General features: G+C 50.1%; 1 protein-coding gene across 4 annotated transcripts; it reads left to right on the top strand.

The window, feature by feature from the left end:
- The first annotated feature begins 3,700 nt into the window (after positions 1-3,700).
- Positions 3,701-25,954, top strand: uri1 (URI1 prefoldin like chaperone). Of its 4 annotated transcripts, none has more exons than XM_072718206.1 (12): positions 3,701-4,110; positions 12,176-12,210; positions 13,390-13,468; positions 13,764-13,899; positions 17,694-17,782; positions 18,276-18,336; positions 19,694-19,865; positions 20,199-20,391; positions 21,183-21,328; positions 23,203-23,217; positions 24,325-24,565; positions 25,017-25,954. In XM_072718206.1, exons 1-12 carry the CDS (start codon positions 4,042-4,044, stop codon positions 25,203-25,205), a joined length of 1,425 nt encoding a protein of 474 aa, XP_072574307.1. In that variant the 5' UTR covers positions 3,701-4,041; the 3' UTR covers positions 25,206-25,954. The 4 variants fall into 4 exon arrangements, with proteins under 4 accessions (XP_072574307.1, XP_072574308.1, XP_023673365.2 ...); XM_072718207.1 differs by having other exon boundaries at positions 3,703-4,110; positions 25,020-25,954; XM_023817597.2 differs by lacking the exon at positions 23,203-23,217 and having other exon boundaries at positions 3,703-4,110.
- Positions 25,955-27,442: the final 1,488 nt, after the last annotated feature.

The raw sequence follows: 27,442 nt of genomic DNA, 5'->3' as shown, positions 1-27,442 counted from the left end.
AGGTGAAGTGGTGAGGAAAGCCATGGTATATTATAGTACTTTTGCGTTTGTTTATTCAGAAGACTCTTTCCGTCAAAGAGACTTACAGATCGATGTATATTAGAAATGTATTAAATCACAAACGGCCTTGACACAAGGTTCATTAGCGTGACAACCTGTGTAGTATTGCTGTATCGCGCGTTCTATAATGTGTGTTTAATAATGTAATATGGAATAGAAATGGAATGTAATATAAAAGGCTTGAGAGAATCCTTCAGCCCTAATGTACAATGCACAGATTTTCCTGCTAAATCCAGGGCAGCTTAGGCAGAAGTGCAGGCTGTCTGCATCCCTTTAAAGGCCTACTGTGGGGGGGGGGGGGGGTCAGACTTTCCCCGGCAAACAGGCCATAGGGCTAAGGGGGGGTTGGGGGGCCGGGGGGAGCAGGCAGGCGGCAGTAACGCAACAGCTGTTGTGTGCCCCTCAATGGATCCTTTGTTCTCCCCTCAGAAGCGAGCAATGGCTCACGGGGCCTCCAGAGCCGGGCACCACCAACCCCTCGTGGTCACACCTGGTCCTGGAGATCAGCCTGGCGGACCAACACGGACCAACACGGACCAACACGCCGCTTTCCACGCATGCAGGCTGCCTGTGGGGAGTTTGCTTTTTTTCCCCATGTTTTATACAGTCCAATGACTCGGCAAGGAGGTGAAGCGGGGTGTGCTGTACCTGGCCGTGAGAAGGCAAATGTACTGTGATGAATGGGTGTTGGGGCACGAGGTGCCGTGTGCGCCCAATCCAAACGGAGGTCGTCAGGGGTCCTGATGCGGGGGGGGGGGGACTGGGGGGTGCTGTTGGAGGGAGTGCCTGTCAGTGTCAGCCAGGCTAATCTCTGCTTCTTTTCCATCAGCGGTATCACCAGCATCAAAAAGCTGTGGGAGATGAATTGACTTTTAGGTTGTATGTGTGCTCATGCTGAGTAGACACACACACACACACACACACAAAGTTCCGGGAAAATATACAAACTACACATAGGCCATAAAGCATCAATTTGACAGTTACATATATTATGGTATTATACACATATAATTAATATAATTAATGTCACTATCAATGTAGTTAAAATCCATCCATCCATTTTTTTTTTTGGGGGGGGGGGGGTAGTTAAGATATGTAGTTGAATTTGACATTAAATAAGTGACAGTGTGTACATTCAGCTGTGAGTGTGGCAAATGAAACTACAAGGTTCACTGTGTACCAGGTTGAAGATGATTATTATTATTAGTTTTTTTTATATATTATTCGTCACTATTGTACACAATGTCATCTGAATTGCATAAACTACTAATTCATAAATAATCCGTAACAAAAAGACCCTCCGATTTCAATTACAGTTAATTAAAAAAGTTAAACAATTCTTAACTCCAAAACTACTATTTCCGCCACGCGCGTCGGGAGAGGATTAGCTATCCAGCGGATGTCAAACGACCCGCGCTTCACCTCAAACACGTGGCTTAAAGTCAGCGTGACAATGTTTACACATGTGACCGTCTAGGACACGCCTCTGGGGTTTCCACGCCCACAGGGGTGGTCGGTGGGGCGTTTCTGTCATGAGAAACGCCCTCCCCAGTCTGCAGCTTTTGGCCGAGATCTACGTGGAAAATGGGCTTGAGCTGTAGTTTGTAGGCTCTTTCATAGACGTACTGCTGCTGATTCACATAACTCTAGTTCGTTCACGTTTCCTCACCGCGACATACGTGAATGCTGTGGATTAAAGCGAAAGTATTTTATTTGCATTACAGATGACACTATTCTGGGGTGGGTTGTTCCTTCAGGTAAAACACAGGAACTTTTCCCCAACTAAACTCAATACCACACATTCTGCTGTTATGAATTTTCATAACACCCAAAGGTTTTTTTTAATACAGTGTTGTTTTTATACCTACACATACCAAGAAATATTCGCTAAAAACACGAGCTGTGTAGAAAACTGACCTCTGCATGCGAGTAGACCGAAAATATAATGTGAATATAAATGTGAATGAAAATAAAAAAGGAAATTAACATATTATACGGCAACGTTATCAACAATTTCCAATATTCGACAATTGAACATTAAACTGAATTTTCTCAAAGAGCTCTTTAAAAGTACTGTAATTAATATGAAAATTTCAGTTTTCAGAAATTATTTTAATCCAAATGTGCCATTGGGTCTCGAGAAATCATTTGGCTGAAAGAGAAGGTCTCAGGGAAAAAAACACAAAGTTACTGTGCAATTCTTGTTACAAAATGACTGTCATAACTTGGAGGCTACTTCCAGTTCAAAGTAGCTCTTTGTCCGATGACATAGTTGGCTCTTGTTCATTTTCCTTAATAAACCGTATTATAAAAAGTTACCCACTTTTTACTTGGTTAAGAATCTGAGCAATGCGTCTGTTTCCGTCTAAAGCTTTTAAAGTTTTTGGCTGAAAATTCCTTTCAAATTTGTCTGCTAAAACGTGTTATCGGGCTCCTGCCTGACAGCTGTGCAAGGGACCATAGGAAAAATCCTAATCACCTCCTTATTAACAGACAGCTCTTAGCAGATTTCCTCTTTTGTCTTGATTTGTCTCAGAGCTCAGCCTATAAACGGATGGCTTCTTGCGCCTTCTCTAATTCACGTCCATCTTAACGATTTTAATGGGTTTTTAGTTAACTCCACCTGGGTCGGAGAGAAAAGTCTTGCGCGGCCCCCCCCCGGGGGCGGCATTAGAGGCCACTGACAGAGTCATATAGCCGATAAACTCCTCCACTTGTGCGCCGACTGCCTATCAACACGACCTGGATTTACTAATTTGTCACAGACCGTGAATGCGATAAGAACACAAAGACGTAGCTATTGCCAGTCTACATTTGGCACATTTATACTGCAAACAATTTAAAAAGTTTATGATTTTAGCACATTTTCAACTTTATGTCACACTAGACAAAATCATCTACAACAAGACTCAGTTAATAATTCTATAATCCTGGTAAGAGGATATGGTAGCTCTACAGACAAAATGGCTTTCTTTTTGTCTGTCCCTCTTTTGCATGCAAATGGAATATGATTTGCATAGTATAATTCTAATACAGCTCTGTCGCTATCTGCCACTCCACAGTTTTCCTGTAACTGCCACAGCTGTTAAAGCGATCGAAACATATGAGCAGCTGATGCCGTCCAACATTAGCCAGGCAGAAAGAAACACAAACTCCTCGTATTTTGAATGATGTTATGCCAACATCTTAAGCGTTGTGGTTGGCAGATAGGTTGGACGCGCGCAAAAAGAAAGCGCCATGTGAATACAAGAAACTTTAATTGCCTATTCAATATGATTTGAATCCAGTAAATTCAGTGCTAGCTTATTAGGTTCTGTTTTAATTAGCTACACCGCCGTTCTTTGCTATTGAAAACCACCCCAAAAGCATCAGCTTGCTGAAAAAGTTAGTTCTGTCATCATCGACCAAAAAAAGAAAATCAGAAATTAGTAGCAGTAGTATATATGCATGAATATAATGAATTCGGCGTAATTATCCTCGGTGACAGCGCATTTATGAACAATGCCATGTGAACTGTATGGGATTAAAACGTAATATATGGAGAGATGCATATCGATGCAGTTTTTAAAAACGCTTAATAAAAAGATATGTTTTTAAAGGCCGACGCGCGACACGTACAGCTTTTCACGTGAGCTTCGTGGCGTCGCGTGCCTCCAGTAGCTGGGCGAGACGTGTTACCCAGAGTGCACCGGGAGAAGGAGGAACATGGCGCCGGTGGAGAGGCATCGCTGACGCTCCGGGGGAATAACCGTGCACTGCAAATTTCTCTGGAAGGAAACCATCGCGACCTAAAATGCGAGTGTGAAATGGTCCCTATCCCGAAGCCTTGGATAACCGTCGCTGTTTCATTGATGCATAAAAGGAGGCCGGACGGGCTGGGAAGCACCTGCGACTGCATCCATAAACATTTCTTTAGGACTCACAACCCCTGAGGTGAATTCGTGGCTGTAATACACTTTTATTTCACCGACACATGGGAAGATGGCCGAAATGTGTAGTGAAATCGAGCTCCCGCAAAACGTTTGCAGGCTTCGCGAGGAGCACAAAAAGGTAAAAGAAAGAGAAAGTTAAGCAAATAACTGTGAGGGGATTTGAACGACGTGTTTTTTTCTAGCCTTATATTCTGTGACCTACTTAATGCTCCCGTTTGAACGTCGCCGAGGTACCTGCTTCGAAAGAGTCCACTTATTTATTTTCTAACTTTTATTATTATTTACTGTTTATTTACGTGTTTGTGTTAATATCGCGCAGTGGCTGCGCCGTGTGAAACTTTCTAGAAACTTCCTCATCACGTGTTGCGTCCCTAGTTTCCCCGCTGTCGGTACCGGGCTCCGGCCGTGCGAGTCTCTTTCGGCCGTAAATCTCTCCAGATCCAGCCTCGGATCCTGATTCTGCGGCGCACCATCACATTGCAGCGTGGTTTCAAGCCCCTGGGCCCAGCCGGAAGCACGCTGCCTGTGCTGCCGTTACGAGTCGCCCGTACTGAAAGTGTGCCGACTCACACGCACATAGAATAGATGAGGCTGACTGCTTCGAAATGGCGAGCTTTGATTAGCCTGCTTATCAAGGAAGCCCATGGGTTTAGGAAAAGAAATTCGAGACTGATGTGGCCTTTTCAGGACACGAAGCGCGCATATTATTGAGTGATTAAAGTCAGACCACAATGAAATTCGTGACATAAATATATTCAAAATAGAAGTTTATTTACACATAACCAGCAAAAAATCTATATGTATATTTTATGTATTTTCATGCCCCCCTTTTAAAATGAGTTTGTACAAAATTTATCTGGATATTCTCATATCAAGACCTATATGTGTTGTCACATTGTCTTATGTTAAACATAATCTGGTTCCAATACCATTCCAAATGAAGTTCTTGGTATTCAGGGTAACAAACTACTAAGCTGTTTCTTCAGCATTTAAGACAAAGGAATTGTATTCGACTGAAATCCATAATTTCCCCTTGGTTCTTCACCTGTGGGAAGCTTGTTTTAAAACCAGTTAACCGTTAGTTCTCAGTGCTGATATGTGTGTGCTGAAAGATTAAGGGTAAATTTAGTAAATTGTAACATACTGAAATAGATTTTGGAGAAGTGTCTGCTAAGAGGCTTGGTTCTGAATATGCAGCCCTGAGGTTTTTTTTTTTCTTTTTAAGTAGCTTGAATTTATTTGTTGTATAGGAGGCCAAAAATATTTGCAGCATCAATGCTTACTTTCCTTTAAAATTGTTCCTAAGTTAACGCAGTCTGGTGTGTGGTTCTCCATGTCCTCCTTTCCCCCTGTTATGTGCCCTGAAGGATTCACCAGTCTCTCTTTTTGCAACTGGAAATCGCTTGCTGTTCCTTCCAGTAACACAGGAAGGAAATTCAGTTGTTTGTCAAACTTGACAATGGATTCAACTCCAGGGCTCCATCCATTCAGGTCAGTATGGCATCGATTGGTCAATCTGTATGGTTTGCACCAAAGATGTGTGGGGTTCTTTGGAGACGCCCCTTGCTGCTGGAATCACTCTACCTGCTTCAATGTTCTCCTCTTCTTTCAACACCATTTGAAGAAAATGTCTGCAGTTGTGGCGCGAGTCCCCAGTGTCAGCTTCTAGCAGAAGATCTGTTGTTAAAACCCAGAGGTGTTGTAGAATCCTTCCACAGAGTTCTGTGGCTTTCTGCAGTTGTCACCGCTGTTTTGTGAGATGGGCCACTGTGTCTCTCGATCCAGCTTCCTGGATGAGGTCATGTGGTTATCCAGCCAATCGCTTGGCTTCCCCAGAAAGTCTGTCCGCCGTCCACCATCTGGGCTGCAGATTCTGGATGTGACACATCCGTGTACGTGAGTCCTCCAGGCTGCCACGTGTTGCCAAGCCTTGGGAGCCGGTTTTGGGATGGGGGGTCGACCAGGCTCTGGATCGCTGTCTTTTTGATGCGACGCAGTGTGGTGTCACAGCTGTTCCCGCCGTCCAGCTTGTCTTGCATCTTCTCATCCGTGATTGCTAATAACCAGAAAAACAGCAGTAAACAAGTTGTTCCCCGACCCATGCCAGCGTCATCTTGTCAAGCCATTTTGGTACATCTTCACTGTTGTTTGGAAACGGGTTTCTTGTAAAATGTCTTGTATCATGAGGCCTTATGAGGTTGTTCCCTGACAGGTTGTTTTTTTATTTTTATTTTTAATACTAATTCTTCAATTGCATTGGGACAGTTCTGTAATCACATTGTCATAAGAACACTAAAATGTCGAAGTAGAACTTGGTGAATGGGTAGGAGGCAACTTTGAAAACCCCAATAGGTCATTTACCCTTGAAGTTTGTTTGGTGTGTTTGTCCTCCTGTCGTCCCATCTGGGAAGCTCCCACGAAAGCAGTGCCCAGCAGAGAGGCGGTTGTCCACGCCCCCCCCCCCCCGATTGGTAGGGTCACTTTGCTGTAGCTATTTTGAGCTGCTTTTTGGGCTCGCTGGGTTCCTGTAGCTTTGAACTGGGTATGCTGCGTAATACAGCTTTGATTGACAGATGGCAGTGTGGCCGCTGCAGCCTGTCATCTGACAGTGGTCTTCGGGATTTAATGATTGGAGAAGCTCCTTTGGTGGTGGTTTAAGCATTAATTCCACGTCATGGTATGACAAACTAGGACTTTCTGAAGGAGCCGGAAGTGTTCAGATTTGTTTTATTTTAGTAAAACGGGTAGAAACTTAGTGTTACTGTAGGGTGTGTTTTTTTTTTTTTTCTTCCTTCCAAATGCACAGAAGTTCTGCTCTTACTTGGTCTGCCTCCAGGCCTCCTTCCTGCTAGAGGAGGTGGAGAAGACCGTTGTCTAAGTGGCCTGAGCATGTGTGTCAGCTGGTCGGGGGATGGAGCGCATGCTGGGCCAAAAAGAGCAGCCGGCCGTCCTGGCCAGTAGCCTGGGACAGCTCCATTAACAGCCTGCTGGGCAGGCGGTGGATCTCGATTTTAAGAGTGGCATGTTTTGGACTGGGGGGGGGGGGGGTCAGGAGATGGAGGGTGAAGGGCAGATACCAGGACTGGCTAAACAGCCTCCCGAACCCTCAGCTGGAAAACGAAAGTAGAGGTAGCGCAAGACGTTAGCTTTTGGTGTGTTCGTATGTGTGCGCATACTGCCCTCTTGTGGTTGAGGGATGTGCTGACAGGTCATTGTTTCAGGTTTAGCTTCGGGTGATCTACTTTCCGGAGACTTAATGCACATTATTTTTGCATGTTTAATTAATAAACTGTTCAATTGTTCATAATTGATTTTCAAAAAAATGAATGCCATATTTTTTTAAGCCAAATATAAATTAAATAGTTGAAGTTTATGAATGTTCTGTGTGTGTGTGTGTATATATATATATATCTCTACCTCTACCATCACTAATGGAACAAATGGTAGGGTCTTACCACCAGAAGGGAGAATGACAACACATCTTTTGAATAGTCTGTGAATTATTTGTAAAGCAGGCCCTCTTTCCTAATTTACATGAATATTGCTCAGTATAATTGCTTGGTGAATGTATTTTTAGATGTAGGTTGTGATGCACACCCAAATACGCATATGGATTTCCTCAGATGCTCTCCTGTTCTGTATGGAGCATCCTGGGGCCTGGTTATTGGTGCCGTTGGGCCGCCTCCAGCGATAAGGCTGTTATTAAGGCTACGACATGTGGCCTTTCTGCGGGCAGAGGGCCATGTGGAGGGAGGCTAACTGCTGTGTTCCTCCAAGGCTTTGTTTTCTGAGTGCGTACATGTCAAACACAAGGGCCGTTTCCTGCCAGTCCTATCTGCTGTGCCCCCCCCCCCCCCCCCCCCCCGCCCTCTCACACCCCATTCCCCGTGCACCCCCACGTCTTTCCATTGTAATTCCTTTAATTAAAGTGATTTTATTCACAGGCACACAGCTGGCGTCGGCTACTTTCCATTAGGCATCTGAGTGGCCGCCTCTTTGGCGCGAGGACCTGCACTGAGACCGCTTCCCAGGGAGCTCTGCGGGTCCCCCCCCCATCTCCCCTCTGAGTTTGTTGTGTGTTTTGAATTTATTAATCATTGATTTTAATGCGCGCCACTCGACGCTGACAGCTAGCCGCACATTCATTAAATCCGCCGTCCCCGTTTGCAAAATGGCATTTAGGAACAATGCGAGGTTGTGTCTGGGCTTTCTACGCAAGAGGGCATTGTAACTGAAATCTGAAATGTATTTTGATGGTTATACTAATCTGTGGATCTCTCTGCGTTTTTGTTTTTAATCTGATGGCAATCTGGTATTTGCAGGATATCGCATAGAAACGATCTCCTGCTTCCCCTCTGACAACCGCCAGAGCTGATTTGATGCTTCTGGGAGTGTAGGAGAGGGAAAGGTTGCTGTTAGATACAGTTCCGTCGTGCCGTGATCTAAAGACGTGAAAGTTCCAGAGGGTACGTTGTCGGCAGGGTTTTTTGTTTTGAAGAATGCAGTGGTTTAGAGAACCGGGAAGCACTTTTTTTTTTTCTCCTTAGGGGAAGCAACAAACTTTTTTTTTTTCCCCCCTTGTGATGCGTTCAACAAAAATTGCCTTCTGTTGGTAAAGATTAAATCTCATATTGAACATATGGTTGAGGAATCCGAGCAGATTTAGGATTTGGATGAGTTTAAATGAATACAGGTTGCTCGCATAAATGCAGCAGAATCTTTCTTAAAAGGTGCCTGACTTGTGCAGATGCACACCTGCGTGTGGCACCACAGATAAAAGCTCCCCCCCCCCCCCCCGTAATCCTTATTGACGCGAGGAACTCGTGAAGGCGCTCCGTTCGCTCTAAGTCCCGGCACCTTGCCCCCCATGACGCGCCTCATCCCCCATTTCAGGTCTGGCTCTTTAAGCCAGAGATTCCCTGACAGATCGCTTTCCCCACATTGATTGGAGGGCGCCACTACGGGGGCGAGAATGCAGGCAAGGCACGGCGAGGCTGGGCTTATCACACTCCCCGAGAAAGGCGCCTGCCGGAATTATAAATAAGTTTTTAAAGAAGGGGTTGGGGGCGGGGGGACCTAGCGGCTTTGGCTTGGTGCTGCGGGTGGCCGGGCTGGTTGCGCGCTCCAGGGAAGTGCTGACACTCTTCTCAAGTTTTATAGGAAACGGGCCCAGGCGGGTTGGCTTCTGCTGGGGGTGGGGGGGTATTTCCCCAGAGCGGCCCTTCGGGTCCAGCCCGTGTCTCCTGGGAAGGAGTTATAGATGTCGATCTCAGATTTGTCCGGCACATGGGTGCAGAAGATGCCAGAAGGTTGTCCGTTTCAGCCCTGGGAGGGGCCTTGGTGCTTGTGGTTTCTGGAATCCCCCCCTCCACCCCAGAATTAATCATGATAATAGTGACTTTGTGAAATCGCGCCATCAGCCAATATGTTGTCGATAGTGAAGGTATCATTAATGATAACCTTAGTGTTTGTTTTGGAACGTGCCATCGGCGTCTATTTATGGGGGGGAGACAACCCGTACTCTGCCTCAGCGTCATTTGAAGCCACTTAACTGTCAGCCGTGTGCTGGGTAAAGGATTACAGCGCGTATAAATAGAGCCCATTGATTTGGCTAAAGACTGCACCATGTCATTGTGGAAACGGAAAATCCCAATTTAGACATTCGAACGGGGGGGGAGGGGAGAAAAACACACGGCGCTCCTTCAGTTTGTAATCCCCCTGTATCCCGTGAAATTGGGGAGTCTCGTTACGGTCAGGCGATTGTCGTGTGCTGCGTCGTGAAACGAGGGTGTACGCCCTAGGCCGTCGCAGCACGTCACTGGGTGACTTCCCGCCTTGCGGGGTTCTGCCCCCCCCTGCTCTGCTTGGTTTTGCCCACGTTCGTTTGGGTGTTTGTTAGTTCACCTCACAGCTCGTCACGGGCGTTCGGCGCAGCTTCCTTTCACGTGGGGGTCGAAGGTTAAGTGTCTGGCCGAAGCTGCCCCCCCCCTTAAGTCGAACCAGTGGCTTGCTGCCCCGTCTGGACTTGAGCCAAGTCGATCGTACCTCTGTCTACCCTCTTTAGAGTGCCAAGATTGCTTGTGTGGTGTGTTTTATTTATTTATTTTTTTCCCTATTTGCCTGGGGTCGTTTGGAGGTCCGGTGTCCGGTTGCACAGGCCCCTGGTGTGAACCAGCGCCACCGGCCCAGTCTCTGTAAATATGTAGAGAAGTGTCTGAGGCAGAATTCCTGACTGCTATCGATCCCACGTCCAGGCAGGGATGTCTGCTGGAAGGGTGCCTGTTCGATACACTCTGACCTATTGTGCATCCAAAGGCTGAAATATGGAATGCAGTTCTGGTGTGTGGGGGGTGGGTGTTGGGGGGAGGGGGGATGCTGGCAGGGTGTGGGTTTGGTATTTACTGCCGCTGTAACGTTCGGGGCCATTTGTGGAATGTGCTAGCTTTGTACATCGGCAGACAAGTAGGACATGGCAGGGGGACAGCATTGAGCTGAAGCGGGGGGGGGGCATTGTCCCTCAGATCTCAGAGGACAGAAGATAAACCTCAGCACTCGTCAACTGCCGGGTCGATATAATGCTTTTAAATAACACGTATTAATGGCCCGATCAAGCGGTCCTGAGCCCTAGAAGTTAGTCTTGTACTGGTATCAATATTCCACTTGTGTACATGTATGTGTTCATGGCTGCTCTCGCACGCGGTGACCTTGTACTGTCGCCATGTAGAAGTTCTGTGTGACTTTCTGCCATAGCTCTGAAAATAAGGCCGTGTCGGTCCTGACCCCCACGGCTGATGGACTCCAGCTGAGTGCGGTCGCCGTCTCGCAAAAAAACATCTCCATTGTGTCCTGTCGTTTGGCGTCTGTTGCTATGGCTCCTGTGTGCCGCCACGGCCGGCGATTGAGACAAGGAGCCCGTCTCGCTCCTGGTGGGGGGGAGGACTTGTGATTACCGCAGCAGCACCCGGCTGTGACCCTGGTGACCTGGAGCCCTTTGGGTCCGTCCTGGTCCGGCGATCAGTGTCCTCCTTCCCCATCCATCAGGCCAGCGCTGCTTTGGAGCTTTCGGTCGATTTTTCTGTCTTATTGTAAAAATATCTGAACTGGCAGAAACAGAGGTCTGCGATCTGAGCTTGGCTGGGTAGCACCCAATAAAACTCCATCAATTCTGTCCTATAAGTGGACCACCCTTACCTCACTTTCTGGGCCTGAGTCCGGCTGGTACGACCCAGCTGCTGAAATCCCCTGCAGCATCTCAGAACCTGGGAACAGATCATCCCCCTCTGGATGCTGCTATATGGGACCTGCGGCAATGGGGTCCACAGTACCGGTGACCAGGCCCTGAGGAGGGTTTGCTTCTGGGTAAAGGTATGCTTCGTATCATGACCCTCCTAAGATCTCCTCCTGCTGAATTTTATTTATTAATTTAATTGTTTATTTATTTGCGATGGTTGTTCAAGGTTGTCATGAATGTGGTAGTACACCAAGAGCCGAATGAAATTGCTATTACTCCGTAATAGCAGTACAAGGACAATAGACTCGTGCAATGAACAAAGTAGAAAGATATCCAAATTAAATAACAAATTAACAAAAGTCTTAATGCTATGTGTCTGTATGTATGACAAAGCTAAGTAAAAGGAAAATGTGAAAATTTAACGTGCAGGCCACAATTATTTTAGTTTTTAATTGGTCGTGTTAATGATCCTAATGGCCTCGGGGTAGAAGCAGTCCGGAGGTGCCTACCTGAACACAGCCACTGGAACAGTTTATAGCACGGGTGGTGACTCTGTCTCATGGCCTGCACCTACAGCACTGGATGTACATGCAGGATGGGCAGATTTGTCCTGGTTATGCAGTGTGTTCCTTTTTTTTTTTTGCTGTACAGGCAAATGCATCTGTATAATATGAATTTGTGGGTTGTGAAGTGTGTTAGAAACTTGTCAAATCCCCCAGTTGTGTGTGATATTAGAACAGGGCCTTCAGTTAGAAACGCCTTCACGCGTCTCCCACTTTCCCAGACACCTTGCTTGAAATAGGTGCTGTAAAGCTGCTAAGTGTTTTGTTGGGGGTGGTGCTGTATAACTTGCTGTGTGTGTGTGTGTGTGTGTGTGTGTGAGTGAGAGAGACCGCATGCTCCCTTGGAGCGATGGCTGAATAACCGCTCTCCTTATGGCTCTCGATGGCAGGTCGTCGGCGGCTGTGAAGGGCAGATCCAGCACTGGTGAGTGTCATCCCGAACGTTCACAGCGGGGTTCTTCACCTGTGATCCAGAGCGTTCACAGCGGAGTCCTTCACCTGTTCCCTCCGCATGAACCGCAAGGAGATCCTCGTGTTTCCACCCACTTTTATCCTGCTTCCTTTAATCTCAAAATACCCCCGCCCCCCCATCCACCAACCTACCCTGTCTTCCCCTAATGTGATTTTGAACAATCCACTTCCTGCGTATTGCAATGTATGGGGGGGGGGGGGGGGGAATTAAATTGAACTTGAGAGCTTTGAAAAACGTAAGTGCTTGTGGTCTTTTAAACAACGTGGATTGCTGAAAATCCTTGTGGAACTTGGCTGCTGTTCTCCCTCAGAAATGGATCATGTTCGGACCTCCTGCCTAACAGTGATGTGCCAGAAATGGACAGGGGTGAATCCTCTGCTCCTGTCCTAACTCGCTTTCGGTAGAGAGATTGTACTCCAGGCATTGTCCTGTGTGTCAGGAAGTTGACTTCTTTTAATGTCACATTAATTCACTGTAGGTACATTTGTGCTATTAACGTCGAAGTTGGGGCTCTTAAGTTTATTTGCTGGTGTCCATGAAGATCTGAATGACCGTCTCGCAGTGTAGACTTGGGTGTCTTGCAGGAATTCATAGTGCACACCTAGAACCAAAGCTGCATGTATAAATGACTAAAATATAAATAAATAAGCAAATAAAAATGCCAAGTTTGAAAAACAGCACAGCTGGCAGATGTGATGGAGAGTTTGGCTTCGTCGTATTGTTCCTGCTATTGATTCTTTTCATATTTAAAATTCCACACCTTTTATACGGAAGTCTTTCATCATAAACAGTGACAGTGTATTATCTGATCAAAAAGACCATTTATTTAATAGGGTTTTTGGTGAATTATTTTTGAACAGAGTAGCCTTGTTATTATTGTTAGGCATAAATTCATTTTGATCTTCATTTTGAACCGCTCAAAGACAAAGGATGTTTTTGCTTTTTAAGTCTTCCATTTCCTGTTGAAACGGCAGGCGTCATTGGCATCGTAGTGAAATTGGCAGTCGTTAGTTTTTGTGTTTGAAACCCTTAAAGGGGCAAAGACCTTGTCAGGGTGGTTAGTTGATGGCTTCTGTTTGGAGATTTGACCCCCTGACTCTCTCTCTCTCTCTCTCGTGCCATGACTCGCAGGAAAAAGTTGACGGCAGACTATGAGTCCCTCCAGGCGCGGCTGCAGACTCTGCCCGACAGGCTCTCCTATGACGTCACGGTACGTCCCGCTCCGGGGCCCCAGCACAAGGCCGAAACCCAATTATCTACTTCATTTGAGTTACCGTGGTAATGGGGCCCCCTCCGCCTTCCACGAGATGGGCGTCGGTAATTGGGAGCCACATTACTGGTGTGAAATCTCGACCGTGGCCGTGACTCCATTATTAGCGACCCCCACCTGACCTCTACCCCCGACTACAAGTGAGATAAGCCCCTCCAGAGGTCTGGTCCTCCACCTCGGATGTCTTAACGTTAAAGTAACACTAACCCCCTCCCCCCTCTCGTACCTGTGACAGGTTCCCTTCGGCCCTCTGGCCTTCATGCCTGGGAAGCTGGTCCACACCAACGAGATCATGGTCCTGCTAGGGGATAACTGGTTCGCCCGCTGCTCCACCAAGCAGGCCATGGAAGTGGTGGAGCACAGGAAGAGACGTGAGTTTGGTCGCAGCCCAGCTGGGTCCCTGGTGTGGAGTTGGGGTCGGTGCGGGAATAGGGTTCAATGGGGAGGGGAGGCTGAGAAACAGTGCCCAACGCAGGAGTCCCGGCCTGGCCCCCCCTGGGGGGGTGCCGTGCTGCTGCACCTCAGCACCTGTGCCGAAGCAGGTGAGGGCAGCGTGATTACCTCCAATTACGGGAGGTGACAGTGCGCTTGGGAGCCGTCTGGGGCTAAATACGGCAGTTAGTGGTAAGCGGCGGCGGGAGGCCCGGGGCCTGAGGCGCTGTCGGTGGCTGTCCTCAGCGTGTGCCTGATGAGCCGCTTATCGCCGCCTCCCGCTGTTTCTGAGCTCCGAGTCGACATGTTTGCCTTTAAATACTCCATTTGTTGGGGGGGGGGGGGGGGCGGTGCGCCTCCCCCAGGCTCCCCTCACGAATGCTGCTGCCTGCTGCTGTTCCTCTGGCGTGTTGTGTGCGCTTCAGGCTGACCGCTTCCGGCCCCACTTCTGCAACCAGGCCATCAGGTCACATGACGTGAGTCCTGGGAGTGCTTTTTTTTTTTTTTTTTTTTTCTTCTTGTCCTGATCCAGAGATGTGGTTGAGGTTGGGCTGGTCACCTTCAGCCAGAACAGGTTAGCTCCGTGCCCCAGCGTCTCCCTGGCCTGACTGGGCTGTCCCCCAGGGGCCGAGAGCAGGGAATCTAACCAGCCGCCGCATTGGTCATTCTGGCCAGCAGGGGGTGCTGGAGACCCTGTAATGCCAGGCACCTGTGGGACACTGAGCTCGCACGCTCTCGCAAACTCTCACAGGCACAGCAGCCAGTCCTGCTAGTCAGACAGACCGAGGTTGGGGTGCGGGGTTGGGGGTGGGGGGGTGCTAAAAAATGTCACAGGCGTTTGGTATTAAGGGAGCAAAGAGCTTATTGTTTCTCACGTGCTATTGTCAGGGTCGCTGGTGAGTCAGTTCTTGGAGAGGAATTTTCTGTTTGGCAGGGGGATGTGTTTGTGACATTACGGAGTCTGCGTGGCACAGAGGCGCTGCCTTCGGCAGAGTCCCCGAGCCATATGTGTGCGATTAGGGGATATGCTCTCACATGCCTCCGTCACTCAAGCAGGGGTGTCTTCGCAAGCATGGAGACGGCTTCGTCTTCCTAAGGCTGCCATGCTCCCCGGAGAGGAGAGCGCGGGAGAATTCATGTATTTTTGTCTGCGTGTCCCCCCCCCCCCCCCCCCCCAAAATTACCGCCTTCCCACCGCCTTAAAAAATAAAATAAAAATCTTCATCGATCCAAACGGGAATCTGTACATAAAACGACCCTTTTTCAACTCGACTAGGCACATCATCAGAGTCGGTTTAGTGGAGCGAAAACATTCTGTAACCTTAACCTCCTCCCTGACCCGCCCCCCCCCCACACACACACCCCCCTGCTTTTAACAACTGCCGACATAGTTTTGTGCTGTTATGTGATCATGCTTGGATGAAATCTGTCAAACAGCTCCTTGAGTTATTAGGCTGTCTGTGTCTGACCTTTCCGCAATCACAGATATATGACTTAAGGGCTGAGATTCGCCATGGCAACGGGTCCAATTTGCCGCCGTGAGAAAAGGTCTAATTGTTGCAGAAATTTAATGATCTAGAGCAACATCGGGGGCTGTGAGATTTTATGAACTGTTTACGCTGTAATTTTCTTTTGTTAATGCATTTGGGCTTAACCCCATCATCCCCGGCGAGCGGGGAGCTTGTCTATTCCTCTTGTAAGCAGCATCTACACAAAGCTCGCATATTTAATTTCTCTCCCCCCCCCCCTTTTTAGGAAAAGGGCACCATCGCCCCTTTAAAATTTTGAGCCTTATTGCCTCGGCGATGTAGACGTCGGCGATACGTTCTGCAAGGTCAAATATGACTGAGATTAAAATGTCTAATCAGTTAATTTGTTTTATTGAGGAAGACTGTGGCGTGATTGGACATAGAGGGGCGGGAGGGGGGCAATTTTGTTGCGGATTGGCACTCTGCTGTTTTGACTGCTCATGATGCTGAGTGTATAACTGGGAATTCAGCCCCTGAATGTTGATTAATCTCTGAGTTTCTGTTTTTACCTCCCCCACTCCCCCCACCCCCCAAATTCACTTTCAGTTTGCAGCACATTGATAGAAGAGTGATTTTATTAGTTGCTGAAATAGACTTATATTTTATCTCATTAAATATTCAAAATAAATTCAGCCTATTTGAGATGTTCATACATATTCAGTTTCTGTTACAAGGATCGGAATATTTTGATTGAGCCCGTACAGCGTAGACATTTGAATTTCTTTTTGTCTGTAGCTAATTCCATGAGTTGAATCTCAATGGATTTGTACCCCCCACCCTTGCTATGATATATGGTAGATTTTCTTTGTCCGAAGACTGGCGTATGGCGCACGAAAACTTAAACGTGTGCCTCTTAAGCAGAATGCAGGAAATACCATATTTCGTGTTCTGCTTCCGTAACAAATTAAAACACGCTCAGGGCTCTCGTCGAAAAGGCATCGAAAGTGACCCAAAATTGAAGTTCTATTCGCGAGGATGTTTCAGACCTTTATTTGTGATGAGGTTTGACATTTATCAAAAGCTTGAGGTCTGATGGTGTGTGTGGGGAGGGGGGTGGGGGGGGGGGACAAGGTAACCTTTAAAAACATACAGATTGCGAAATGTTCGTTAGTTAAGTCGGTAACTTAATATTTTACCACATGAAGCACGGAAAAGCAAGCAGGAGTGTTTTTTTTTGTTCTAGGAATATTCAATCACCTGTGTAAGAGCTAAATTACACTCTCTGAATGTGACCCCATTAGACTGAGCAAAGAAGAGCTGTTCGATGCGGTTTGTTTTCCTTTAAGTTGTGCGGACTGCTCTGGGCGATGATTTATTAGAGCCGCGGGCCCAATGACCATGATGAAGTGCATTTCCATTTTAAAAGACTTTACCACTCAATCCAAGAAGTTGCGAAGAAAACATGTTCAGTGCAGACATGGTGAGGCTGCAGCGTGCGTCCGGGAGTGTCCTGGGGTCTGGGGGCACTACTGTGTGCGGGAATGTCCCGGGTACTGGGGGTCCCGGTCGGCAGGTCTCAGGCCTGAATCGTCTCAAGTGTCTTGCTAAGATTAAAATTATATGCGTGCCTCTTTAAAGTTCTCTGCTCATTGGTCGTCATCAGGAGAGACATTTCGGTTGAGCTGTTCACTGGAATGCCGGGTGGAATGTAGCTAGGGCAGCCCTTTGTCCAGTCTAACCTGTTTCGGCTCGTGCTTCACCCCCCCCCCCCCCCCGGACCTTCTGTGTGCCCGCCTTCCTCACCGCCACAGAGCGTGTGACCACAGCCACGTGGGCGTCCGACCCGGAAGGTGAGGCGTGATTGATTCTGAAATAAAAATACACCTGTCTGCCACTGTAGGACGGATTCGCGGCGCTAATTACTTGTCTAACCTAAATCTCCCAGCGCCAGATGTTGCTTGAATATCGGGAGACGGAGACAAATGGCCCACTGTGCTTTTAGGCAGCGTACTCATATAGACGCTTTAATCATCTTCGCCTTGACCGTGTTCTGCTTCACGCTTTGGAAATCGGACGTTGCTGCGACTGACCGTAAAGATGCTATTGGTGTTTTCGCCCAGTAGCTCTGCAGCTTCATGTGAACCTTGATTCATTTTTATGTATTTTTTTTTCATCCCTTTCTGTAAATCAGGTTCCTCCCTTCTACCCCCCCCCCCCCCCTTAAAGCCCCCCAGATCCCTAACCTGTATTTATCTCCCTTACAGATGTGAAAAACACTTTGGAGGACTTGGAAAAAGTGGCAAAGAGTTTTGAAGACAGGTTGGGCTTCACGGATGGTGCAGATGTCCTGGGGGTGAGCGACCGCAGGCCACGGCCGCTCTAAGCTCCGCCCTCCTCTTCCGAGTGCCCGTCACGGCCCCCGACACGCTAATGAAATCCATCCCCTGTGCTCCTCGCTCGCACCCGAGCGCTCGGCGTCGTCCCGCCTGTCCATATTTGAGCTCTACTTGAGGGAGAATTACGGCGAGGTTACACAAACACCTGGGCCCCCCCCCTCCTTTGAAAGACAGGATAATAAGTTGGCATATATGTTTGCGCTGCATAATGTGTGTGTACGGTGAGCGTGGCTGAGAGTACAGCCTGCCTGCTGGGTGCTCCTTGGGCGTCGCTGAGAGCAGCGCTCTTTGCAGGGCTCCTCCGCCTGCCCCCCCCCCCCCATCACCAGCCTATCTGTCTGCGAGAGCCCGTAGGCGGACCCCATCACGGCACATTCGCGTCGCTTTTGCCGAGGGTGGGAGGGTGGGGCCATCGCTCCAGCGACGATGTTGACGATCTCCTTCCATTAGGGTAAAGGCGACTACGTGGACATCCGAGAGGAGCTGGACGATGAAAAAATCCCCATCAAAGGTAAGAATGTCATGTCCATTGATCATCTGTGGCCCCGCCTCCTGCGGGGGTGGGTGTCGTCAGCCACGTTCTGTCTGGTTTTGGCCACACGCCACCTCTGGGTTCCCCGTCGGAGCGAACTGGCGTCCTCCTGGCTACCTGGGGTCCTGGCCACAGCCTCCTCCCTCCCCTTCCCCTGCACTAGCCCGCCACGCTTAGCATTCAGGCTAAGGTCCGTGACATGGGAATTTCCAGGCTATCAGCAAATATTTATCAGTTTCCGCTCATTAGCCATGAGGGCCGCTCCGTACTAAAAGCTGACTGTGAATATGTTAAAGGCCCAGCCCTGCTGGCTTTAAACTTTGCCTTGACCTTTCGCGGTGGCCGTCCACGATTGAATGGTGCCGGGTTCCTGTCCCAGGGCGGCCCGTGAATCCATGCACTGATCAAACCGTCCGGCCTGGTGGCTAATGCCTTGCCTCGCCGCCCCGACCGGCCCCATCACCTGTCAGCGAAGACATCCACAAGGCGCTGTCTCCCGGGCACCATTTCAGATTTAATGCTTTGTGGGAGGAGGAGGGGCTGGGCTGGGGGGGGGGGATGGGTGGGGGCATGAGCTGACCATTTATTTTCTCGGCTGTGCTGATTAGTAAGTCGTAGTTGTCAATACAACAGTAATGAATGATTTGGACAAACTTGAATTGGTGCTGTAACCCCCCCCAACACACACCCCCTGCCGCCTTTTTTTAAGCTCATGGTTTAATATTGCCTGTGTGCAATTTTGCTTTGACTGAAAGCGATTAATCAATAATTAATTTGAACCGGGTGTATTGATGTGTAAGCAGGACGGGGGAAGCATTTAACATAAATCCTGGCCTCGCCGCTGCGTCCTCGCCTTGCCTCCGTGTGGCGTCACCGAGCCGCTGCCCTATTGTACGAGAGCGATTTTAATTAGAGGAGCCACACATGCATCTCGCCGGCACGGAGACTGAGAGACTTCTCGGGACGTTTCGAGTGTTCTTATTAATGCTATAATGCACCTGGAAATTCATCAGCAGCCAGGAAAAAACAACAGCGCAGAGCCGTTTGATATGCATACTAAATTGTTCGTGATACATCCGTATCTCTGCTCTGAGTTGCCTCCTCGCAAGAGTTCTTCTTGGTTCATTTAGTCAATCGGTAATTAATATTCTGCGGAGGCACTTAACGAGCAGAGAGAATGCGTGTTGTTGATTATTTGCCCCTAATGAGTGGGACTCCCCTGTAAACAGCCAAGTGGGTGTTGTGTGTGTGTGTGTGTGTGTGTGTGTGTGTGTGCATGCGTGTGTGTGTGTGTGTGTGCGTGTGTGTGCGTGCGCTCTGTATGCTCTCCCACCAGGTGAGAGGCGGGTGGCACACCGGCCCAACTCCAAACCCAAGGTGGAGGCTGTGCTGCAGCTAGAGGAGGCTGCAGATGGAGGGCGCCAGCGAGGCATCCTGTCAGAGGAGGAACTGTGGGTCCGGCTGGATGAGCTGGAAGCTCAGGAGGAGCTGATGGACGAACAGGACAGGTAGGGAGGGGCCCCGCACAAGAGTCTCACCTGTGGACAGGCCCGCCTGCTCTCTGGGACTCGTACTCGGTGTGAGTCACGACATAAGCGATGACATGTGCCGTTAAGTGCTCCCGGCTCCTCCGAATCAGCCTGAATAAACGGCAGCTAGAAATATCCACTAAAATATATGCCCTCCTTAATAATGCATTCTGGCCCGAGCGAGCAGCTTGTTAAAAATAGTGCTGATTGGCCGCGCCGCCCTTTGAGCATCGGGACCCGTCTCTGTCGTCGGTGTCCGGCTGGCGCTACCTGTGGTCTCGCCCGACGCTACTGTCCGCCGTCTCTCTCCAGGGCGCTGGAGGGCCCGGATGGGATTGGTGAAGACACCACGTCGTCTTCCTCTGAGGAGGAGAAGGATGCAGGCGGCGGCCGCCTGACCAACGGCCTTCACCTGCGCGAGGCCTGGCCGCCCTCATCCCCCGGCGAGGAGGAAGCCGCCTGCGTGCCAACGATCTACTTCTCCCACACGGTGGAGCCCAAGAAGGTGATCTCATCCGCCGTGGCGATTAGTTGTGGGGTTACGGCGGCGATCAGCAATGGCACCAGCTCAGTCTTCAGAAACGGCGCTGGCCGTCAGACTGGGATGCTGCCCTGCATGATGTCCCTCTTGCCGTTTGGATGTGTGGCAGCCTCCCACCTGACACTGTGTTTAATGGCCCCCCTCAAAAGGTAAACCCTAATTTGTGTTAACTGGTGCCTTTAGGCCAAATATTGTGGGCCATTAAGTGGCTTGCTTCTACCTTGCAGTGCTGGGCTTGAGCTCCCCTCAGATACCACACACGTTTATCTGTTTATGTATTTTGTTATGTGGTTTCCCCCCCCCCCCCCCGTTTCATTTGTCCGGAGCGCTTTGCAGCATTTCCGTCCTCCTCTCCTAGTGTTTAGCCAGCGTGACCAGCTTTCTGATTGATGTGGGCTTCTCTTACGGCCTACGTGACACCAGTCCCAGAGCTGGACCCCTCTCATTGCTCCAATCTGGAACCGTTCAGAGCTGTAGCGGTCTGTTTACATGCCCCGTTAACATAAACGCCGTGTGCGTCCTGATTAGTGCATGCGTGTGGCCCTTGGTCCCTCTCCGGGGCCTCCGAGCTGCAGAAAGTCTCGTTGATGTTGTTTTTGGCAGGGGGGGCAGTTCCAAATGGTAAGCAGTGGGGTCCACCATCACCTCTCAGGTCTGACTCATGCAGACACGCACACTTGCTCACTCCTGTCCCTGGGGCTCTCCCTCTCTCTCCCCTTTTTCATTTGGGTCTCTCTCTCTCCCCTTCTCCCCAGGTGAGGATAAACACTGGGAAGAACACCACACTGAAGTACAGCGAGCGCAAAGAGGAAGCCAAGCGCAAGAGGAGGAACAGCGGCGGAAGTAACGGCCACTCGCTGCCCGAGCGGGCCAGGATCCGGACTCCTGCCGACGTCTACAGGTGGGTCACTGGCAGTGCCCGTGAGCCGCAGTGAAGCTCCTGTCGGGTTCCCCATGTTTCTTCGGGGTGGTAAAGGTTTTTCCTTCCGCGTTGAATCTTTAAAGTTAACGTTCGGGTATATTAGTTAAGACAGGGTGGCTCTCCCCCAAGCGTATCGCCCCAATCGATCCCGGTACCTTACATGCCGTCACGCGGCCGCTTTGCTCACCTCTGTCGCTCGCTGTCGGTTCCCTGGGGGCTCCTTCCCCCTTAGATTCGCTCATCTGCGGTTGTCCTTCAGACCACGATATCCAGCAGGCAGTAGCTCGTCCCGAAACCCTGGGCTCCATCCTGACAGTCTGCTTTGCCGCCCTGGATGTAGCCAATCGGACGCAGCCCACAGGTCGACACCCCCGTTCCACTTGACCTTTTAACCCTTATGACGGCACTTTGTTCTCTGTGTTGGGTGTCACTCTAGCCCTGAGGGGCATAAGAGGGGCCATAATTCATACAGAGCAGCCAGCCTTATTAGGCAATGATGTGTTTTGAATCGACGAGTGACATGGCAGGTGGCAGTCTGGGGGCCCATCAGCTTTCAGCTGGGGCCTATGCCCCTATGGCCTGCCCCTGAGTGGAGGGCCACACCAGACCACGTTAAAACAGAGGTCTGTGGTTTGGGAGGGGTTTTGGTACGCCGGAGTGTGTGCACGCTTGCGGAGATAGAGAGGGAGTACAGTGACCAAGGCAGCCTCAGTAACCTGCAACCTGTTGGTTTGAAGGTGGGGCCCCTTTCACGTAGTGTCTCCTATTTGGGGGGCGGGGGGGCAGCCTGAGCGTCTCCTGAGCAGCCGGAACGAACAGGCAGAGCCTTTTCCCTAACTCATCCGCCTGCTCTGGAGACATCTCCGCTGAGCTGCGAGGCACGTGGGGTGGGTCGGGGGGGGGCTAGGTTGGCGAGACGAGGATCCCTCCCTCGCTCCCTCCCTCGCTCCCCCTTTACCTGCTCAATCGCTTCCCGCATCTCCTGGCGGGCCGCGGCTTGGAAGTTCCAGATTAGATTTCCCTTCCTCCCCTGACGGAACGCCGTTTACAAAAAAACCCCCTTTGACTAAATGGTGTTCCCTTCCTCTCTCCTTTTTTTTTCTTTTAAACGTGTAAAATAATTCCGCCTTTTAGGAGATAAGGATTAAAGTGGGTAAAGAAAATGCAATTGGCATGCATTAGGTGTTAAAAGGGTTTAGCGCGGGGAAGGCAGCGCGCCTCACCGCCCGAGTCCCCAGGGGGCGCCGCGCCGCTCTGCAGCTCCCACAAGTTCACGCCGAGGAGGTCTTTGAGTCCTGTTTGCTCTCGGGCTGGGGGGGGTCTCTCCGGGGCCCTGTAATGGAATACATCACATCTGATTCGCCACATAAAACACGGTATCGTTCACTGGGAATCTGCTATCCTCCGCTCAGGCACCAACCTCGATCCTGCTTCCTTGTTTTTGGTTCATTTTTTTTGTTCCCGCTCTCTTGCCCTGCTCTGCCACTGAAACAAGGGACCCTCGGGGACCCTGTTTGACATCTGTGCCCTTAGCACTCGACTTTATCCTTTATTTGTGGGGGCATTTATGAAACCTGCCTCCTTTGAAACCCCCACCTCCTTTGTTTCATGCATTTAATCCCAATTGGATGATTTGCTGAATTAGCCAATGGGGAGCGAGTTGGAGAGTCCCACCTCCAAAGACCAAGGCACCCAATTGGATGCTGCAGGGGGCCTTTATTGTCAGTGACAGACGTTTTTTTGGAAGTCGCACCTTCACAGTTATGTGAACATGGAAAGTTCGAAGTGATGCATGTATATTTAATGATATTAATTGATGTGAGTAATCTTTTTTTTTTTCCCCGCATCTTCAGGGATGGAGTCAAAGGGTGAGATGAGTGTGAAAAAAGGCTAACTGCTATAGCATGTAGCTGTGTCTGGGCTATGTGCTGTATTGGGGGGGCTAAGCTGCTAGCCTCCTTCATGGTGCGCTGCTTGTGCGCCTCCTAGCCGGCCCAGTGACTGTCTTTGATCTTCGCTGGCGGCTCATCGCGGCGGCCCAGTTTCTCTTGTTCTTTTTGGCGCACCTCTGTGCCCCCCCCCTCCCCACACCTTCTCCTGCCTGCTTAAAAACGGACGTGGGAAAATCAGGACGTTCAAACGGAGGCCCCCACGGGGGGACCCACCCTGGGGCTTTGCCAGGTCGGGGGCTGCACTGGGCCGACGCCCCAAACGGGCGCTGCAGCCAACGTCGGCCACGTGGAGGGGAGAACGATGTCCGTCATCACCCTCTTACTCAATCACAGCAGGCGATGGGAACAGGGGGGGTGAGAAGGACCGACGGATGGAATGGCAGACAGGGAGAAAAGGAGGGGGGGGGGCAGGCAGACGGAGCGACTGGCAGGGGAGGAACTGAGCTGTAACCTGGAATCAGAGGGTGTGACATAATTACACAGCACCTTTTCAAGGGCCACCTGAAGTCTGTGGTGCGTGCATAGGAAGGCCTTGTTATAATGGCTTGGTTAAAACATTTTAAAAGAACAGAATAATATTTCACAGATATTTGTACAGAAACGGGTATTTCGTGCACAGTCGTGCCTCCCTGGAGCTGCTCTGTGGGAAGCAGAGCTTGGTGACAGTCACGGTGTTTAGTGCCCGGCCTGCTGGAGCCTGGGGGTTACTGTGTTGGGGGCGGGGGAGCACGGTTTCCACGGTAATGGCGGTGCTGGCCTCATCAGCGGGTTCCCAGCTGGTGGAGTCTGGGATGCAGGTCTTGGCACGGGGTGGTCAGGGGGGAGCTGGCATCTGTGCTGTCTTGGCACTCGGCTGGAAGGGACGGCGCCCCCCCCCCCTCCCCCTCGTCGCTGATTGGCTTACCCGCTGCACCCATCTGACATTGTCTACGTCTCCCCTTCCCCCCCGCCCGTTTGCTGAGACTGGGTACCTGACCACCGACGCTCCCCCCCCCCCCTGTCCCCGCCTCCCCATGTGTGCAGGGTGTTCGTGGACGTGGTGAACGGTGAGCTGGTGCCCAGGAAGTCGATCCTGAAGTCGCGCAGCCGCGAGAACAGCGTGTGCAGCGACACCAGCGAGAGCAGCGCCGCCGACACGGACGAGCGCCGCGGACCCCTCCGCTCCACCAGCCACGAGGAGGCGCCGCAGAGCGACGCCAGCGAGGGCAGCCCCGAGGAGGGCGCAGTGCCTGGCCGGGCCCCGCCGACTCCTGGCCCTTCAGAGGTGCGCGTGGTAGTGTTCAACCCTCAGGCACCTTTGCGGCACCATTCCACCCCCCCCCCCCCCCCCCCCCCACATTTAGCGGGCGCGCTCTCTTGTTCTGATTTTGGGGGATGAAGGCAGACGCTGACGTGAGTCCTGTGATGTAGTCTGGGGTAATTTCTGCTCCCAGTGATCTGAGAAAAGGGGCTCTGTTAGCCCGGGTGGCAGTGAGGGGGGGGGCTATGAACGACAGGACGGGCGCCTTTCATCTGTCCTGTGAAGCCCTTTCAGATGCCTGCCCCGACGTGATGCTTAAAGCCCCTTAGGCAGATTTCAACATAAGGACAGCACATGTTATATTGTAGTGTAATGTAAGCTAAAAGGTGGTCTGGCCGAAGGAGGGAAATCCTTTTTTCAACAAATGAAGAAAAAACACAATTTTTAAAATGTTTTTATTGTGTTTTCCGAAAAGCAGGCATTTTCTGGGACAGTGGTGGAGAAGGACCCTGGGCTGCAGCCATCGATTCCCCATCTGACCATCACTCCGCCAGGTCTGCCCACCATCCCTGAGAGGAAGTCCGAGGAGCTGGCCCCCGAGGGCCCCCCGGACCCCCCCAAGCGGGTGTCCAAGTTCAAGGCGGCCCGCCTGCAGCAGAAGTGACCAGTCCCCCCCCCCCCCACCCGGCTCAGGCCTTCCGATTTAAGCCTCTGTTCGAGCTTCTGCTCTGTTTGCCGTCCTTCTGTCACTTGTTGCTTTTTCTATCCTCCTGAGGACCGGCTGGAACGTTTAGGAAAAACAAGTTTATAAATGAGCACGAGCGCTCGTCTCTGCGGGGGGGGGAGGGCCACGAGCGAGAGGGTCTGCCTGTGTGAGACCGTGCGCATCCTCGGGGGGCAGCCGCGGGCGTGTCTGAGCCAGGGGCACAGCACAGGCTGGTCAGTACTGAGCGGCGCCTCCTTCAGAAAGACCTCCACGCACTACCTGAGCCTAGTGGGCGGAGCCATCTGCTTTGACCCTCCCCACTCCCTGTTCAGTGGCCCCCAGCCCCTTCTGTTTAGAAATCTTAGTTGCATTTTAGCTGTCCTAAGTTCGCTTGTACAGATCCAGGCCTGCGGGCCGCACCGCAAACTATCTTCAGCTTCGTCCTTCTGTAACCTTTGACTTATGTTGACTTCTATGAGTATTTCCCAGAGTTGGAAAGTTCAGGTCCAGAAAGTACAAATCCAGACCAAGTTTTTGTTTCAACCAACCAGTTGAGTATAAAGAGTCACAGAGCACTCAACTGGTTGGTTGAAACAAAAACTTGGTCTGGACCTGAACTTTCCACCTCTGCTATTTCCAATGTGACATTAAGATGCTTAACTTTGTGAAATTGTTGTAAAAGGAAAATAAATGTTTTTGTGAACATGTGTTGGGAGGTTGGTCTTCTCTGATGCTGATGGGAAGTTCTCAGGGTGTGTGTGTGTGTGTGTGGGGGGGGGGGGGTATTGGGTGGTTACTGGGATAAGCAGCATTCTGACATCACCTGCCTCCTTTCCCTACACTACACTTCACAGAGGTGAAGCTGTCAATCTCAAATTTCCAACTCCCAAGAAGCTCACCGCCCCACCAGCCAGCCACTAATAGGTCCGTTTTAACAGTATGACTGAGAACAACTGCCGCTGCTGATGTACGTTTGTCTCAAAGGTTCACCTGCCCGTCACAGGCGGGGAAGACTAACGGTCTCGCCTTAACTCACCTAATGATCCATAGTGCCGGCTCCGCCGTAAGTCTGACCCAGCTCCCCGAAGAAGATCAATCACTTAATTCCCTCCTGTCGCCAGGTCAGATCGGACAGGTGGGGGCAGAGGGAGTGGGAACCGTCTGGAACTGATTTTGTGGATCCGAGCCTCAAAGGTCAGAATGGATAGGGGGTGGCGGTTATGGAAAGTGCTGTATTAGTGCTAAGAGGCCTTGTCAAGCTGTTAGACTGGCACACTGCGAATCCTCTGCCCTTTGTTAGTGTGAATGCTTAAACAGACTTCTATAACTTGCGAATCTCAGATAAATCACTTTCACTGTCTGTCTGGGAGCTCGGCGTGGGCTGGGGGGGGGGATGCTGTTTGCAGGCACATCACGTGGCCTGGCCGTACCCGCCAACAAAATTGCACCCGCTACACTTTGCATTGAGTTATGTAAACACCATACATCGTCGGCAAGGTGTAAACTTGTCTTGTGAAAGGTGAATCCTAGAAGGATGTGTTTTTGAGTTGTAAGCTGTGGGAAAATAGATTTTTTTTTCTTCAGCTGCTGTACTATATGGAGACAGTCCTCTTGTTAATTTATTTTTAATGCCGTTTTCCTGGAGATGTGCCTTTATATCTACAGTAGATGTGCGATAAGGATTGTAGGATCTGAGTATGAAGTTTATGACCGTTTCTCAGTGTATTGTATCAAAATAGCAACTACATTTTGATCAGATTACCCTCAGAAGGACATTTGTGCTAAATCAGGTTTGGGTAATTCTCACCACGACGAGGGGAGTTTGAAGTGACTCCCCTAGACCACTAGAAATTCTTCCTTGATGCCTTTCTGGAACAAATTTAATCGTGAGGTACTTAATGATTAAAATATTTAAATTATACTGAAAAGTGTTTCGTATAAACCCAAGGTACGGTACCAGAAAATCGTCTGGTTGCGGTAATTAGTCTGCTGCGTGTGAAATAAGTCCACAGAAACAGACATCCTTCCAGTTAACCTTTCAGGCACTATTTAGACCAAAAGAAGGGGCTAATAATGGCCGGCGATGTGAATGTTTATCCTCCTTTCTTGAGCGGGTCTCCCATTTGGGGGCTAAGACGACGACGGCCAATTACTGTAATCTACTGCTTATTATGTGCCATGATTGCAATGTTTGT

This window comes from Paramormyrops kingsleyae, chromosome 11 (genome assembly GCF_048594095.1).
Source record: "Paramormyrops kingsleyae isolate MSU_618 chromosome 11, PKINGS_0.4, whole genome shotgun sequence".
Taxonomy (NCBI): domain Eukaryota; kingdom Metazoa; phylum Chordata; class Actinopteri; order Osteoglossiformes; family Mormyridae; genus Paramormyrops; species Paramormyrops kingsleyae.
This window is presented reverse-complemented; position numbering and strand designations above follow the sequence as displayed.

What these genes read in the sequence shown, in the direction of transcription:
- uri1 (XM_072718206.1), top strand. Translation starts at nt 4,042, where the DNA reads ATGGCCGAAATGTGTAGTGAAATCGAGCTCCCGCAAAACGTTTGCAGG. An exon ending in TTCGCGAGGAGCACAAAAAG is followed by an intron (nt 4,111 to 12,175) that starts GTAAAAGAAAGA and finishes TCTCGATGGCAG; the next exon opens with GTCGTCGGCGGCTGTGAAGG. An exon ending in ATGGTGCAGATGTCCTGGGG is followed by an intron (nt 17,783 to 18,275) that starts GTGAGCGACCGC and finishes TCCTTCCATTAG; the next exon opens with GGTAAAGGCGACTACGTGGA.